Here is a 17734-nt window from a genome sequence, read left to right on the forward strand (position 1 = left end):
TGTGCTGTCTTGTAAGAGTAGAATTGTCGTCGAAGAAACAACGGTTTCTCGATGTAATTTCCACCAAAAACTTGAGCGAATTGAGGAGGGAATTGATAGAAAAATCACAGTTTATATGACAGCAAAGATGACTAATTTAATCAAGAAAATTTCAGCAGTATAACAGCAAGGAAATTGGTGCAAGTTGCGATAGCAGAATTCTCGTCGAAAAATTTTAACGGTTTACGATAAAAATTTATAGCAACACAAAATCGTTTTTAGAGATGAATTCCTCAATAAATCAATCTTAGATGGAAGCCAATATGATCTATGAAGTGTATAAGAAATTTCATTCAAAAAAGATTGCAAATAGATGGGTTAAGGCAACAATATGCGGTTGAAATTTTCTGCAGCACAGATTTTTAAGTATAGCAGATTGGACGTAAAAGATCAGTAGTTTATATTAACAATTTTTTGATGAAACCAAAGGAAAATATACTGTTATGAAGTGTTAAAGCTATCATAAAAGTTTCGTAGAGATTTGGATAGAAACAACATAATATCAAGATCAAACAAACAGTGCTATGCGGCTGAAATTTTATAGTGCAGATTTTCAAGTATAGCAGATTAGACATAAAATATCAATGGTTTATATTAAGAATTTTTTGACAAAACCAAAGAGAAATATGCTGTTAGGAAGTGTCAAAGATGTCATAAAAATTTCGTAAAGATTTGGATAGAAAAAATACAATAGCAAGATCAAACAGACGGTGCTATGCGGTTGGAATTCTGCAATGTATCTTTCGTCGTAGAGATGAAAACTTTATGACGAAAAGTTTATGCAGCAATATAGGAATAATTTTTTTGGGATTTTCAAATAAGGATAATTAAATTTCAGCAGTAGTAAGGTAGGAAACTAGAACCTGTTGCAATTCACGGGGAGATCAAAGGATGATCCGTGGTGGTGAAGATGACGGCGGAATTTGGCGATGATCTTTTAAGCAATTGTGGGAATTGCTTTGGGTGGCTATGGAGGGTTGATGGATGGCTGTGGAAGGGTAGAGAGAAACCAAGAACGCTGCTCTGATACCAGGTGTTAGAACCCTTGCAGATTCTAAACTTGGGGTTGATCTCTTTAGGGGATCGGCCTCCTTGGAACTCTATAGGGGTTCCTCCCTCCAAGTTGCTGCTCAAAGACTGCAGAAAAGATTCATCTATTGCTTATCAAAAGAGGAGGAATACATGACTATTTATAGGGCTTCTAAACCCTAACTCCTAATAGGACTCTTACTCAAGACTCCTACTTCTAACCAACTCCTAATATGACTCCTACTTCTAACCAACTCCTAATATGACTCCTACTTAAGACTCCTATTCCTTTACAACTCCTTATTCTTCTCTAAGAAACAACCTCCTAACCCTAGCCGGCCTCTTCACCTCTTTAATAGGGGTCAGCTTATGTAGGTTTTATATGAATGTCCCTCTCAATTAGAACTCTTCAATACCTTTACAACTCCTTATTCTTATCCAAGAAACAACCTCTTAACCCTAGCCGGCCTTTTCACCTCTTTAATAGGAGTCGGCTTAGGTAGGTTTTACATGAATGTCCCTCTCAATTAGGACTCTCCAAGCTAGAGTCCTAACATGTCCCCACCAATATCAGAATCCAATGCCGCATGCCATCAGAACCCCGTGATGCACGTCAAGCCAGGTTCCATACCGAGATACCATGCGACACGACTATCCCGAGGGCTCGGGGCAGTGCCCGTCTGACGCCACTCAGGCATCCCCCAAGACGCCAACTTGTCAGAAAAGCTGTCTCATCCCATAAGGGTCAGTGACCACACCGAACCGAGGCGCAACCAATCCTCACACAATAGTATATAAACCCCTGGTCGACGCCCGGCCAAGGGGGAGGAGAAAAAAACTAGATATCAAATACTCCACTGACTTGCTCGACGGAGGGGCCAAAGTTGAGAAACACCCAACGAAGGCCATTTTGCAGGAAGGCGGACACCCTCGAGCGGCGAGCGTTTTGACCCAAGAGATACCTTCTATCGCACAAAGGAGAGCAGTGAGCCGGCCCGGATCCCGACCAACGCCGGCCAACATTCCTTCCCAAGGGCGTGACCACCTCATCAACCTACTCACCCTGTAAGAAGCTCCCAATATCGACCCGCAGACTTAACCGTGCTGACTCATCAGCCACGGTACTTTTCGTTCATTAACACTTGTCAAATTCTCGTCACCGAGTCCGATTCCGAGTCCCGGTCCCACTGACGTGGCTGCCTCATCTTTGATGGGCACATCTACACGAACAAGTTCGTGCCCGCTCAATCGGAGACCCAATTTGATCTCTAATTGCCTAAGCATGAAGCGTGTAAAATAAGAAATTGTGTATAGATGTTGATCAATCATCACCTGTCATCAATCAATCACTCTGCCGCGAAGTTAATCCGTGACGTGGCAATAAGAAAATGGATAGCATACCAGATGCTTGAACCCCACAACTGTGTGATGTACAAGGGAGCATCTACAAGAAATAGCCGTGTGTCGCCGAGGAGTTTGTTTCTTGAAAAGTGCACGAATTTGGGCCATGAAAATATTTGCTCGCGGGTTTGTGGGTGGAAAATTGCCCACGTAAATTTTATATGACAGGAATTACGTTTTATCTGTGCCACATATGCATCTACAGCAACACAAAGGATTAACGACCCCTCTTCCGGGCTCACATTAATTTTGAGAAACAATGCTTGTTTAGCTTTGTCTGGCCAACCTATCTTTTTGGTATCCAAGTTGCAAGGTGACTAAACTGGCTCCAGTAACAAACCAATCACACACCACTGTTCTCTTCGGTGCCAGTTTTTGGTGTTTGTTTTTGTCTTGCAATAATGCCAACAACCGATTTCTATGAGCTCCAAATCTTGTGTGGATACTGGTTAGTGTATATCTAGGTGTGACTTGATATTCAGTGTCACCGACTTTATTTAACAGCCAGAGGAACAAATACGGCAACAAATTTGGAATGAAGAATGAGAACATTAGGGAATGGAAAACAGATTCGTGACCATGAATTTTGCTGGTTTCTCATTAGTTTTGATCACTTTCATGGTGTAGAACATAGGTGCAGTCTTGTTATCTAGCATCCTAGTTTAACTGTTAAACAAACTATATTTTGATATCATAAAGTTGCAGTACTTCCTTGAAAACAAGATGATCACTGTCATAAATTTAATTTAACTGAATTTGCCTAGATCACCAATCATCATAGTGATATTCGTCAATAGATGCCGATAATATTTATCCACAAGCGTCAATCCTCTTGCGATCCACTAATGGCCAACAAACAAAGAAGAAGCCCAAAGACAAACATGCAAGACAAGCGATAGGTAAAGTATTATCATCAAGAGAAACAATGGAACAATTGATCATACAACTTAAGTTACCGTGAAAGCAAAAGGCAGAGGCACCAGTCCGTGAACAGTAAACAACAATCTGGTATTCTCTAGAACAAAAAGACCCTAAAATTCATAAAGAAATTTGGCATCAAATGTAATCTTCATGTAGGATGGATGACAAGAAGCATCATACACATAAACTGTTTCTCTCTAGGCAACCCTGAAAGATTGCAGGAACCAGAAAAAAGAGTCATTTTTTGGTATATGTGGTGGTGTCTGGCCCAATATCATGAGATCCTGTATTGACATAGGGCCCTCTAAAAGTAGCCTGAGGTGGCAGAGGCTTTGAAGCATCAATTATGGGTTTACTTCTTGATGTCCTTCAAAAAAAATAAAACACTGGTGTAAGAAAAAGGTCATTGTAAAATCTTAGCTTCAGCAGAATAAAAAAAGAAACAAGTCCTTGTGAAACCTTATTGTTTCACTTACGCGAGGAAGAATGGAAATAATAAGCCAGCTGCTGCAAAGGCCAGCAAGCCTGTTGCAAGTGCCATATTACGTAAACGGGACATCAGATTGACTGAAGCTGGACAAAAGAACAAGAAATTATGTGATTTACATAAGCTAGAGAACAGTCTTGATAAGATGATAGAACAGCAGATAAATGGGTTCTACTTCTCCATGTCAAAATCATTCCACAATAGGTGGATCACTTCCATTAACAATAAATGGGTTCTACCTCTCCATGTCAAAATCATTCCACAACAGGTGGATCACTTCCATTAACAATACTTGTCAAAACATCACAAGGAAACAAGCATGACAGCACACATCCTTACCAACTTTTACAAGAGGCAAACTAGACATTAGGTATGTCAAAGGCTAAATCTCCATCTCCTGAACAATCAACTTGATGACAACTTGGTGCCCAAATGTTTCATTAATGGAACTTTTTACATGGTTACCCTAAATTCTTTTCAAATTCTTAACACATTATATTGGGATCCTTTGTGGCATCAAAGTACTTTAATAGAAAAAAGATCCACAATAGAAGTGAAACTCCTGAATGCTGCAAGGGTGCATTTGAAAATTTTCTAGTGATTCACCAGTGAACAGAAATTGAAAAGAAACATTCTAAGATGCACCTAAATCAAGTCAGATCTCTGTGTTTGGTCATGACGTCCAGTATTCTAAAATGCACTTGTATTACTCAACCTTTAGTATATCGCAGATAGGGGGCAAAAAAGTTTGAGTTTACAGCTTGCCACACCTGAAGAAGTTCATTAACCAACTGAATCGGAACACATCGAAATCAGATTAATGAATTGTTGTGCCTATCAATTCATATAGAACTTAATTATTAAATATATTTAGGTACTTATTTCATCAGAAAAGTAGTTTGCCACAGCTCACATGACAGTTTGCAGGAACTTCTATATCAGCCATCAAGGTCTTTGTATATAAATGTAGATATTCCATCCATGTGTGTTACCAAATGATGGTTACACCTCGTCGGATATTGGTTGTCCATCCATTTGGAGGACATAGTCAAGTCGATCCATTTCAACACTCCACAGTTCCGTCAATCCAATTGCAATAGAGGTCGCCAAGGTGCCCCACCTTGACCACGTGCACTTCTGAAACAACAGTTGAAAAGCAAGGAGAGAAAAGAAAGGGGATCAGGGATTGACTAAAAACCCCATTTGATGCTCAAGTCAGAGGTCATCCTAGAACAAGCTACGTGAGCTCATAGCTGAAGGAATAAAAACAGAGAAGGCTAAAGGTCTTATCGATTCCCCCTTCTAGCGCTCATAGCTGAAGGAATAAAAAGAGAGAAGGCTAAAGGTCTTATCGATTCCCCCTTCTATGGGGATGGGAGTCCTTCGAGTGGGTTGGCAACTCTTTTTCTCCTTCCTCCCTTAAGAACTAAGAAGTCCTCTATTTTGATAGCGAAGTGAGGGAGATACCTACATGTCTGTATGTATCCATCTATCACTCCCTCCCACCTTTGTGTGTATGGAGACCAGCTTCTTATAAGGAGGCAAGTGTCGCTAGTGTGTCAAGAAATCACGATGCATAGCCAAGAAGAGTCATTGTCAACTCGTACAGCGCTATGGGGTATCCTTTATGGTTCGCAACCCACCTATTATATCATGAATGAGAACCGAGACTCCTTTAACATGAGGGGTTAGTTTGGCAAAATTTCATCGCTACTCTAAAGATGAGGCCATGTGGTCCGCGGAGTCTTAGCTTAAGAGTATTATTAAGGATCGCTCACCTAGGTGCTCAAGAGAGGCGAGACAAGGAGCAAGGGTGTAATAATAAGCAATTTAATGGTTAGAATAGTATTTTTATTATTTAGGATGACAAAAGGGTTTAATAATATTATAGGGGCAATATTGGAAAAAAGTTAGGGTTTTCTACTTAAGGAGCCCAACCCTATTTTTCTCTTTTCACCTTGGACACGTGGAGGTGCCATTGTTGGTGGTGGCGACTCACCCTCGTCAAGATCAAGAAGCCCTAGATCTAGAGACGAAGAGGAGAATCACCAAGGGATCGGGTAAGATCCATCATTTTTTCATCCTTTTGTTTTGTTATTGATGTTATCAAAACATAGATATGACATTTATGGTGCTAGCTATGATGCAAATAGAAATCTGCAATCCATCTTAAAAAAAATTGGTGTCAGCAGCGTTTCTTTTTTATAGAGGTTTCTTGATGTAATCAAAGATCATAGTAGCTTTTTCCATGTTACACAGAAAAGAAAACTCAAGATAGTTGACATGTTCCTTTGCAGCCAACAACAAGATGCATGTAAAAAAAAACACTTGCCAGATTCTCTTAGAAGCATTTTTGTAGTTTATTAAAAGCATTCCATTCTTTAACTTATATATTTTATTATAAGCACTACCTTCTTTGACTCTTGTAGTTTATAAAAAGCACTTCTGTAGCATGTAACAGCAAGATGCATGTAAGCACTTGTTGGATCCTCTAGGACTATAATCTGTGTTGATGCTTAAGTCCCTCTATAGTTTATTATCTATTAACAGCTTGGTACATTTTTTCAATTGATTTGTGTTCTCTGTACTGCTTCCTTCTTTGACTTGTCCAATTCTATTGAGTAAAGAAATGGATACAGATTCTTTTATATGATATAGTTTAGCTCAACCTAAGAGTTGCTTCCCTAAGCATGGTCTTGAATTTAATGCAAGTGGTCTGCAAGAGACATCATCATGAATAATATTTTTTATTACCAAGCATAACAACTGAACAAGATTCCTTCCGAGAAGCTAGCATGTTTCTCCAATTGTACAATTTAGGGAACTCTCATTCTGTGTTCAACAATATTCTTTGCTTTTAACCACTGTCTAGTCTTTCTCCATCCCTTTTCTCACATTATTTTTCTTGTCGATGTTTTACAAGTTGTAACATATGCTTAATTTGCACAGACCTTAGGATAACAACAATCTCCTCATGCATCCGATTATTTTAGTTAGAAGTTCCTTATGCTGCTCCAATCTCCATAAGAACCTGAACTTAATTTAATCATAGTTGGGCTCACAATAAGGTTTGCATGTAGAATTGCTTCTGAATTTTTCATGATCACTATGAGTCAGTGTCTTTTGTGGAGTTCATGAAATGATTAAAGACATATACATGTATATATAGAATTAAGCAAACAAAGATGCATATATATATGTAATAAATATGATTAATTAATCAATTAAGAAAAAAATAATAAATATTAAAAAAGGGTAAAACCAAATATAAAGAGAAAAGGTAAAATTTCTTTTTATGGTCATTGTATAATTAAATAATCAAATGTTTGAGATAAGTGACTCGTCAACCTGAATAGGTGTTTTTAAAATCAGAATAAGCATGTATTTCTATTTCTTTGATATGACAAAGTAGGCTTTGCTTTAAAAATGATTCATGTTTTTAATATTTGTACCATGACATGCTTCCATGATGTGTTAGTCATTAAACCGTTGTCCATATATGATTGTTTCAATCATGAAATTTTTATTTTAGTCATAAATTAATATATGTGAAAATGCATGTCTTTATAGCAAGTAGCAAAGAAGACAAGTGGTACTGTTATATATGTATTTATATATTTTTAAGTTCGTTCTCATTAGTTCTACTAAAAGGGTTTATACCTCATTGTGGATTCCAAGAGTGGTAAACCTTTGGACCGATGAAGGGATGGCATTTAAGTCCACCGAGACAAAGAAAATGAGGTAGTATGAGTGAAACCTAGTAGTAGTCTTGTAAGGGAAATTATAAAGAAAATATGTTATCAGATGTTATCTTCTTGTAAGAAATGTGCCCATGGGTGGTAAACCCGTGACTCAAAACCTAGGATGGAGTTTAAGTCCACCAAGGATGTTGTCCACAGAGTAGGATTTGATTCTCTCGGTTTAGTACGTACCAGACAGTCTAATTATTGTATTTTCTGAAAGGAATATGAAAAGTATATGATATATGATATAAGCAAAATAAAGAAAGAAAAAGGTAATGCAGCAATACATGAATATAAGTACACAATGAATGTGATGAGTTTGAGTTTTTTTCTTTATTCTTACACTTATTGATTTAACTCTATGAAATGCATATGATATTATTATTATTTTTATTGTTTTTATTTTTAATGTGATATGAATAGTTATGTTTAAATTTTTACTTATCCGTCCTATAAGGGAGGCATGTGCTTATTAAGTATTTGTTGTAAATAGTCATCCCACTCTTGTTTATTTTATTCTATGCCTATGATAGGACCAGTTTTAGATATAAGGGCAAGTCATGAACTCCACACAAGCATGAATGAAACTGTTGATAATCATGAAGTAGCAGTGACCGAATCAAATGAATGGGTCCAGGACTTCTATTAAAAAGCAAATATAGAAGTAGGAAATTGTTAGGGAACATATGTTAGCAGACTTGTTACTTGCTTTTCATTTTAATTGTTTTTTTTTTGTGTTGAAACTCATAGATTATGTTAGTTTAGGTTGCTATCAACTATAATTATGAACGTTTAGCTATCGTTGTGTGGCATGACAGGTTAATGTAACATATTATATATGTACACCTTGAATTCCCTTGGGTTGTGCTACCTGAGGTTAGACTCAAGTTAGCCCAATCCATAGACATTCAGTGGGATCAATCTAATCCCTGGTTCCAGGGCATGATAGAGGGCCTCAAGTTGGTGTAGGTGGTTGATTTAAAGTGGGTGCAACCCAGGCACATGCTTGAATTCAACCAAGCTTGGGTTCGACTTGGGCTTGATGCAGTTGATTCGGCTAAACCATTTCAGCCAACTACTACTGATCTGGGACGATCTTGCGGAGTTCGAATTGGACTCAAATCCAGTCAAACTGGACTCCAATTCGATCCCAATCAAATCAAGCAAAAATCAAGCCCAATCTCAACCTTTAAACCAGATTGTAGCCCATCTGAGTCATGTCTAATCTCAACCATTGAAGCAAGGGGGAACTTATCCAAGCAGCTACACATCAGCACACAATTTAGCAAGTCCTAGTCCAAGTAGGACTCAAGCCCCGACAAAGATGGATGACCAGAACAAAGTTGCATGGTACGAGACGTGTGCAACTCCTTGTGCGCCTAGGAATACCTCGTCACCCAATCTCAAACGAGTCCTGATTTCCTCATGATTGTAGCCAATCGCCCAATCTCAAACGTGTCCCAATTTCTTCATGATTCTAGCCAATCGCTGCTACTTAAGGACGGGAATCGCAGCCTTGAACACATGGAGAAAAGAAGCTAGCCCCATGAGAAACCAAGTCGTGAGAGAAAATCAGCCTTCTTCCTCCCGTCAACGCCTTGCAGCAGCAGAATTCTACTGCAAAGAGAGATACTTTCTGTCTACGGCCACCAAGGATCCTTCCTTTAGTTATAGTAAGATCCCTCAACCACTAGTCAATCTATAGCCTGCTTTAGTCGAGAGAACCAGAGGAGAAAGCAGAGGCACCACTGCCCAGAATCAGGCTAGCGTCCCTGTTTCAGGTTGCCAACTAAGATTTGACCTCTTCGGCTTTTTTATCGATGGGAGAAAAAGCAATATGAACTCATAGCTGATGGAATAAAAAGAGTGAAGGGAAATATACTAGAATAAGATGAAGAAGGGAGGTTTTCATGTTCTCCCTTCTATTGGAATGGGAGTCCTTCAAGTAAGTTGGTGACCCTCTTTCTTTTTCTTCCTCCCTTTGGGTGCTGTGAAGTCTTCTCTTTTGATAAGGGAGTAAGAGAGATGTGTATCTGTATCTATGTTTGTTTGTATCCATCTCCTCTCCCTCCCTCCTCCCTTTCGCTTGTACAAAGACAAGCTTCTTATGAGGAGGCGAGTTTAGTAGGCATCTCATGGAATTGTGGTGTTAGTGCTTAGATAATATGGTGTTGAGGGATACCCTATGTGGTTCACGTTGTCCTATTGTGGAGCGGTTAGTCATAATGTACTAGTGACCCCACACATGTGGCTTGTCATGGTGTCACATCGTCTTTCGATCAAAAATGCAAATGCACTCGCTATGTTGGGTTGGCCAATCATGATGGAACTCAAACCATATCTCACAGACGTGGAGAGAAAAATGGTTGATCCAAATTTCTTTGGATTGATGGTGAACTTGTATTCGAGTTGCCATACAATAACATCCTATGCAATCATGATATTATGTCTCAAATTGACAATAAAGAAGAAGAAAATAAATAAAAATCATAATATTGCAAGAAAAAAATAGCATCATCCACAAGGAAAAAATATTATTTTATAGAATCTTCTTAAAAAAAGGAAGAGCATCGTGCAAAGAAAGAATATTATTTTAAAGAATAATTTTGGAAGCTTATCGTTTCAAAAATGACTACATACAATATATTTAATCATCTTGATACGATTTCATTTTCTCCCTTTTTAATTACTCCTTTTTTCTTGTATTTGGGCCATATATAAAAAGGTTAAGAATTATAATGCGATTATTAGTCTTTGAATGAATAAGAATGATATTTCCCACATGCAAGTGGTGCGAGCCATAGTTTTTCCAATGCAAGTTAAAGGATGTGAGTTAGAGGACTTGGAGCAAGTCCAAAATTATCCCTCATCTCTCTCCTCTCCTCTCCTAAGCCAACTTGCAACTTAAGACCTATAGATCGACCTCTTAACAACTTAAGCCAACTAGAAGGATGTCTCAAAGCTCTCCTCCTTGACCATCTTGGTACATGTTGAATTCTATTACTCGTTCTTTATTGCTCAAATTAATATTTCTTGAGATCGGGTTTTCTAGCTTCCTCGGAGGTGGATTCGGATGAGTGCCACAATGTCACAGAGGCAGATCTACCGATCGCGAAGAAAGGGATGCAAATGCGAGATGACGGATAGTAAGACCGTGGGCATGACAACACCATGGTACAACAGAGGCAGGACTTCAGTGAAGTCATCGATCCCTTCCTCTCATGGAGGGAGAGCACATGGTCGTGAAAGGGGCCGAGGAGGTAGAGAATACAAAGGCAAACTCCAAGTACCGAAACAAGGCTAAAGGGCAGAGGCCAAGGAACTTCGTAAGACCGGTGTCAACGAGCTTCTCATCAAGATAGCTGAAAGTGGAGGACTTCGGGTCGATGCAAGAGTGCACGACCAAGGAACGAAGCAGGCAATACGCGGTGTTGTACTTTTGCTACTCTGTAGAGTTGGCGACGGGGTAGATAGAGAAGACGGTACAATCCCAGGGGTAGCCAAAACTATTAGAAACTTACTCTAAGTTAGGGTGAAAACTTTCTGCATTCCAAAAGTTCGATGGCATTGAGAAGGTAAATCACGGTAGCTAACTCAACGCAAGGGATGCTAACACTTCGAGTGCACCAGAAGTGTGAGCAAAGAGTGGGAGAAGGCTACTAACCAGCTCGATACATAGAGTACAACCCTCGAGGAGGCGGACGAAATCAAAGTAAGCTTTGCCTTCTCAATTTGTGGCAATGTGATACACAAGAATCTAGCCCTGCGATGGACTATATCATACGGAGGTATGATCGGGAGCTGCTGGGATCTCCACTTCGGTGAACAACACGACGGCAAGAAAGACTATAGATTCAAGGAGTGAATGTCATGGTATCGGAGAGGCGGGTCTTTCGTGCGTGCATCGAATTCTGCATCGGATAAAAGTCTTGGTTATCAGCATATGGGGGTTGTGTACCACCGAGGGAGTATACCGAATGCAAGTACCAGTGAGTCTCATGGGAGAGACTTGATCATGCAGAGGTATGACCAGAGCGGTTGGAGAGTTGAACTGCTCCAGAGCTCATATTCGCTTAAGGAGCCCAGCAAGCCAGAGGACAAGGCCGAGTAAACGAAGGTTGTTACCAAGGAAGCTAAGGAGAACAGAATTAGTGCAAACCCTACAACATGATGGCAGAGGCCATGCATGAGAGTTGTAGCCTATCTTTCCATCGACCAAGGGAAATTGCTCGGAGAACACAGAGGAGTTGAAGTAGGGGGTCGAAAGGGGCGAGGAAACGACGAGTCCAGAGGGACTTAGCTACCCAAAACCACGTATCGATTAAAATGAAGGTGGACTCGGAGGAGTGCCACAATGCCACAGAGACAGATCTACCGATCGTGAAGAAAGGGATACAGATGTGAGCCGACAGATAGTAGGGGCATAGGCATGACAGCGCCATGATATCGTAAAGGCGGGACTTCCATGAAGTCATCGATCCCTTGCTCTCATGGAGGGAGAGCGCATAGTCGTGAAAGGTGCCGAGGTGGAGAATGCGAAGGCAAACTCCAAGTACCAAGATAAGGATGAAGGGCAGAGGCCAGGAAACTTCGTAACACTGGTGTCAACGAGCTTCTCATCAAGATAGCCAAAAGTAGAGGACTTCGGGCCGATGCAAGAGTGCACGATCAAGAAACGAAGCAGGCAGTACTCGGTGCTGTACCTTTGCTATTCAGTAGAATAGGCGACGGGGTTAATGGAGAAGACGGTACAATTCCAGAGGCGACCAAAACTATTAGAGAATTACTCCAAGTTGGGGTGAAAACTTCCTGCATTCCATAAGTTCGATGGCATTGAGAAGGTGAATCACAGTAGCTAACTCAACGTAAGGGGTGCAAACACTTCGAGTGCTCCAGAAGTGTGAGCAAAGAGCGGACGAAAGCTAGTAACCAGCTCAATATATAGAGTACAACCCTAGAGGAGACGGACGAAATCAAAATAACCTTTGCCTTCTCAACTCTTAAAAGAATGGGCGAAACCGAGTACCATAATTCTCTTATATATCCAGCAGAGGAGCTTTACACATATTCAAAGACCATTCGAAGAAACCAAATAGAAGACAATAGTTGTCAAATCCTCACCAATGGTGATCAGGGCTACTGAGAGTAGATTATCCGCTTCATTTCCCAATAGAATGCCGATCGAAAGTGAAAGTGATGCAAACCTATTTGGAAGTGACAACTAAATGAAAGAAGAGTCGATGGACAAATTTTATGGAAGGACCTAAAAACTTCAAAAGTTTGTGAGGCGATGCTCGTTAAAGCTCCAACAGGCATCCACCCAATTCAAGTGGAATGAGGCATTTGAGTGATTGGCGCATACTTAGGATGGTTTTTTCCTTCATCTGAAGGATCCGTAGGAACCAACAGTGATCAACACAACTTGGCCAACCCCATACAAAAGTCAGAGTCATTGGCGAGTTGAAGTAGCATGACGGATTAAAAGTTCGACTACTCAACAACAGCAGCGGAGAGTAGTTGGGAGCCAAGAAGCACATTGCAGCTAGAGCAGAAGATTAAAGACTCAACAAAGGCGAGGAGTTGCAACGTCAACAAGGGCTTCGATGAGGACGTCGAAGGAATAAGTGGGGAGAATGTCACGGACAAAATTGTCAACAGGGTGTTCGATGTAATGCTTATATATGTCGATATAAAGGGCTAGCAGTAGGCTTAGCAGCCCCCTTTTCTTTGGTTTTAGTGGCCGTCCTATGCTTGCAAATAAAAATTGTGTCATGTGGGTGGGGATTTCGGTCTATAGAGGACTATTTTGGACCCTTTGTTATGCAACCGTTAAGAGCTTGTAAAGTATGTTTATAATTTGCATTGACTATGAAGTGTTTACTAAAATGATTGCTTGTGGATCCCGAGTGAGATGATTTCTCTAATCGGTTTTATCTTTTGTAGGTCCTAAGGGACCATAGGAGGTTTCGAGGAAGCTGACCTTTGCGAACGTACACGCAAGGGAACCACACGACTTAGGCAAAACCAGATAAGTCTGTGATAGTGAGGCAGCTGCTTTTGCTGGGGCTTGGCAGGGTGTAGTCCAAGAGGGCTTGCCTAAGATTCATATTGAGATGGATTTGAAAGTCTTGGTCAACGTTCTGAACCAACACACCCCTCCTCCTTGGGGTATCCTTTCTTTGGTCTGTAGATTTGAAGTTTTTTATCCTCTTTTTATGAATGTAAATTTATCCATGTATTAAAGGAGGCAAATGGTATAGCTAATTGGTTAGCTTCTTGTGCTCTGACCACTAAAACTATTAATTTTTGGTTCACTGTGATGCGAACGGTCGTGTTAATTTCCGTTATAATTACTAAAGCTTAGTTCCTTTTCTAAAAAAGAAAATGTGAAAGGTAGAACATATGACTATTGCAAAAAGGCACTTTATTATAATCTCTTAGTATTTAGGTAACTATTGGTGGGCTTCCTTTGCTTTGGCCACCAAATCTACTAATTTTTGGTTTGCAGTGTTTTCTCGAGAGCTAGATTTTTTGGTTCGTTATGATGCGAATGGTCATGTTTATTTCCGTTATAATTAGTAAATCTTAGTTCCTTTTCTGAAAAAAAAAGGTGAAAGGCAAAACATACAACTATTGCAAAAATAGGCCCTTTATTATAATCTCTTAGTATTCAGGTAACTATTGGTTGGCTTCCTTTGCTCTGACCACCAAAACTACTAATTTTTGGTTGGTAGTGTTTTCTCCAAAGCTGGATTTTTTGGTTCACTATTATGCGAACGGTCGTGTTTATTTTCGTTATAATTACTAAACCTTAGTTCTTTTTCTGAAAAAAAAAGTGAAAGGTAGAACATACAACTAATGCAAAAACAGGCACTTTATTATAATCTCTTGGTATTCAGGTAACTATTGGTTGGCTTCCTTTGCTCTGACCACCAAAACTACTAATTTTTGGTTTGTAGTGTTTTCTCCAAAGCTGGATTTTTTGGTTCACTATTATGCGAACAGTCGTGTTTATTTTCGTTATAATTACTAAAGCTTAGTTCCTTTTCTGAAAAAAAAAAAAAGTGAAAGGTAGAACATACAACTAATGCAAAAACAGGCACTTTATTATAATCTCTTAGTATTCAGGTAACTCTTGGATCATGCCATAACATCAAGATCCACATGAACAATGGACGACCATGAGAATCACCGACAGCAAAGTGGTAAGATAAACAGATTCAAAGGTCAAAAGGTAACAAAATAAAAATCTCGGACACTCGCGTCGCTTCAGTGCATCTCCCACAAAAATTTCTTGTAGTGGCATCAGGTTAGGGTTTAGGGAGATAAAATAAGAGGTGGAATCCGCAATCACAGGGATACTACTCTATTTGAATACAATTCGAACAAGATCAACGTGAATCGCAATAGAAATCCTCCTTGTTAAATTAGCTCGAAGCAATTAACCCTATAAAGGAGGAGAAAATCTAGGAAGCAAGGGCATTAGAGTCGCTTACCTGAGCTATCAAGATCGATACACAGAGCGCCCGCAGAAATTGACGGCCTCTTCGGGAAACGGAGTTTGGAGGAGGGCGAGTTATAATGGGTGCATCTATGACCATTCAGCCAATCCAATCCTGCCATCTCAACTGTCCTTCTTTCAGCTTAAAACAGGGGACGGTTGAGATGGAAACAAAGGCATTCGTCAAATAAATCATGGTCTAATGTGTGTGTCAAATATATGATGCGGTGCGTGTGTGCTTCTTTTGGTTGAGATGGTCCATGTGTTAATTATAACATTGATAAATGTTACGTATGAGGACGACCTATTAACAGATCTTAAGAATTCGGTAAGATTTAGGTTGTTTCACTATGAGGGATCGATCCAATTGGTCACATATGCAGCCAAAATGGTCCAAAACTGATCATCAACAATTGAAGTACCATCGCATCGCGTGGCAATACAATGGATGACGAACAAAGCCATGACGAGCAACCATCCTCCTACACGCGGTCATGCCAAGCATAAGTTTTAATATTTATTTTGAAATAATTAGGGAATTTACTAAAAAACCCTCATTAATATGCTTTTACGGGATAATGGTATCTCTTTATTCAGAATTTATTAATGGGTTTAGGTCTCCTTACCTCTCTTTCATCTTCCTTCACTCTTCCTTTTCTTCGAGTAAAACTAAATAAAAAATTATTTTAATTTAAAATTTTAAGCAAATAATATATTATAAAATGAGAAGAAAGATAATTTACCCAACAAAAAAGCTCATAATAATAAACTTTTACCATATGACGCTACCCATTTTGATTTTTAATCTCTTTTTATTTAAAATCTTAATAATGCCCTTAAATCGATCTAAATCAAGTTGGATCGAGCCACGAGCTGGTTCGGTCTAGGGTCTTCCTTGATGAGTTCTCTCCCGCAATCAACAACTTCAACGATCATCGAGCCTTTGGCAATGGATTGAAACCTTTTACTCTCCTTTCCTCTCCAATGGTTCTCTTGTCTCCGTGTGACGACCACTGACACTTCTTATTCTTGGGTTGTGTTTGATACTTCCTCTCTGTCGCTACATATTCATATGAATTTTGTGATAGATTGCATGTGATTTTAATCTTGTCATGAGAGCAAGTAATGATCATCGAAGAGCATAGACCTTTCTATAGTTGCATTGTTGAATCACTAACTGTTCTTTATAATTCTTTCTCAAGTAGACTATAAACAAGCTTCTTTGCTTCAACCAACACTGTTATCAATGGATAGTTTCTCTTCCATTGATTCGAATGTTGCGGTAGACAATGGATAATTATCCTAAGAATATATCATATTGGTAAAAGAGGGTAAATGTAAACTATCACCTACCTTTTGCTGCATTGTTCTACCTCACAGATCATTTAGACTTGAGAAATCACAAGCTAAAATACTTTTTCCCTCAAGAAAGAATGAAAAAACACTTATGAAACAATTACATGCTTAAATCTCTAATCTGGTGAGTTATTCTTGATTCATAAATTTTCATGTCCCAAATTTCAATAAACACACTAATGTAAATGGATAAAAATGCACAATTAATCTTGATTGTGACAGAGAAGATTTTTAAGGCTGTAGAGTAGTAGTACAAGGTATATTATGAAATAGACTTGGTTTGAAATCTATGAGCATGAAGTTAGATTCATTTTGTTTTATTATTCTACTAAGGTATCAGTCATCATCACATGGTACCAAATATAAAAAGGTTTGGATAGCCAAAGGTTGTTAATCTGACCTCTCTGTTAAGAATAACTTATTCGGTAGGTGAAAACAAGGATAGTCCAACTTCTTTGATCAAGAGTTGTTTGAGAAACATGACTTACAAGATAATTATGTCAGCCGATAGTAGTTAGTGTCAGGTTGAACAAGAAATTTATTTTTGTAGTAAAATTTGTAGATATAGACATAACGTATTCGAACTCTGTTTGATAGAAATATCATCCAAAATCGGCTGTTCAATTAGAGTTTTAATTTTTTTTTAATCGGTGTTAAGGTTCATTACGCGCCAGATGCAATGATACATCATGGTGCACCTGAAACTATTTGCTACCTAACTGTTGCATCATTCTTGTGTTTAAACTCAAATTATGTCTTCACTTTGTGCCTTTGATGCCTATTATTATTTTTGATATATTCCCTTTATCCTTTCGTACATATTTGTGGTACATCAACACAGCCCTCGCATCATGTTCTAACGATGCATTAAAAAACATGTTGGGTGAGCATTGAAAGTAGTAAACAAATTAGAGTGTCATCATGATTACGATAACGGTATGCAACTTTGTTTTGTTTGATACCTGATATTAACACATTTTTGAAACTATAGTTGCTTGTAATTCTGCAACCTGTGTTTTTGACTTGTATCGATTAGTATCGATGGGCATTAGATCAATGTATATTGTTATCGTTTGATTACTTAAATGTATTTTGTTATACCTACCGGTCCTGAATCGATGTTGTCTAACCAATTAATTCATTCATGTGTGTGCAGTTTCTAACTATTTTAGATCACTCCTAGGGTTTTAATACATGATCTTAATGGATGGTATTTTTTTTTCTGGTAAACATTTTTCATTTTTCTTGTGTACATAT

At 38.9% G+C, this 17734-nt stretch overlaps 1 protein-coding gene across 1 annotated transcript; it reads right to left on the bottom strand.

The window, feature by feature from the left end:
* Positions 1–3351: 3351 nt before the first annotated feature.
* Positions 3352–15280, bottom strand: LOC135593435 (uncharacterized). Its single transcript, XM_065083462.1, has 3 exons — positions 15117–15280; positions 3867–3963; positions 3352–3757 (listed from the first exon to the last, which is right to left on the bottom strand). Exons 1-3 carry the CDS (start codon positions 15241–15243, stop codon positions 3628–3630), a joined length of 354 nt encoding a protein of 117 aa, XP_064939534.1. The 5' UTR covers positions 15244–15280; the 3' UTR covers positions 3352–3627.
* Between the last annotated feature and the right edge of the window lie 2454 nt (positions 15281–17734).

This window comes from Musa acuminata, chromosome BXJ1-9 (assembly GCF_036884655.1).
Source record: "Musa acuminata AAA Group cultivar baxijiao chromosome BXJ1-9, Cavendish_Baxijiao_AAA, whole genome shotgun sequence".
NCBI lineage: Eukaryota > Viridiplantae > Streptophyta > Magnoliopsida > Zingiberales > Musaceae > Musa > Musa acuminata.

What these genes read in the sequence shown, in the direction of transcription:
- LOC135593435 (XM_065083462.1), bottom strand. Translation starts at nt 15,243, where the DNA reads ATGGCAGGATTGGATTGGCTGAATGGTCATAGATGCACCCATTATAAC. An exon ending in TATCGATCTTGATAGCTCAG is followed by an intron (nt 3,964 to 15,116) that starts GTAAGCGACTCT and finishes TCTTTTGTCCAG; the next exon opens with CTTCAGTCAATCTGATGTCC. An exon ending in TTATTTCCATTCTTCCTCGC is followed by an intron (nt 3,758 to 3,866) that starts GTAAGTGAAACA and finishes TTTTTTTTGAAG; the next exon opens with GACATCAAGAAGTAAACCCA.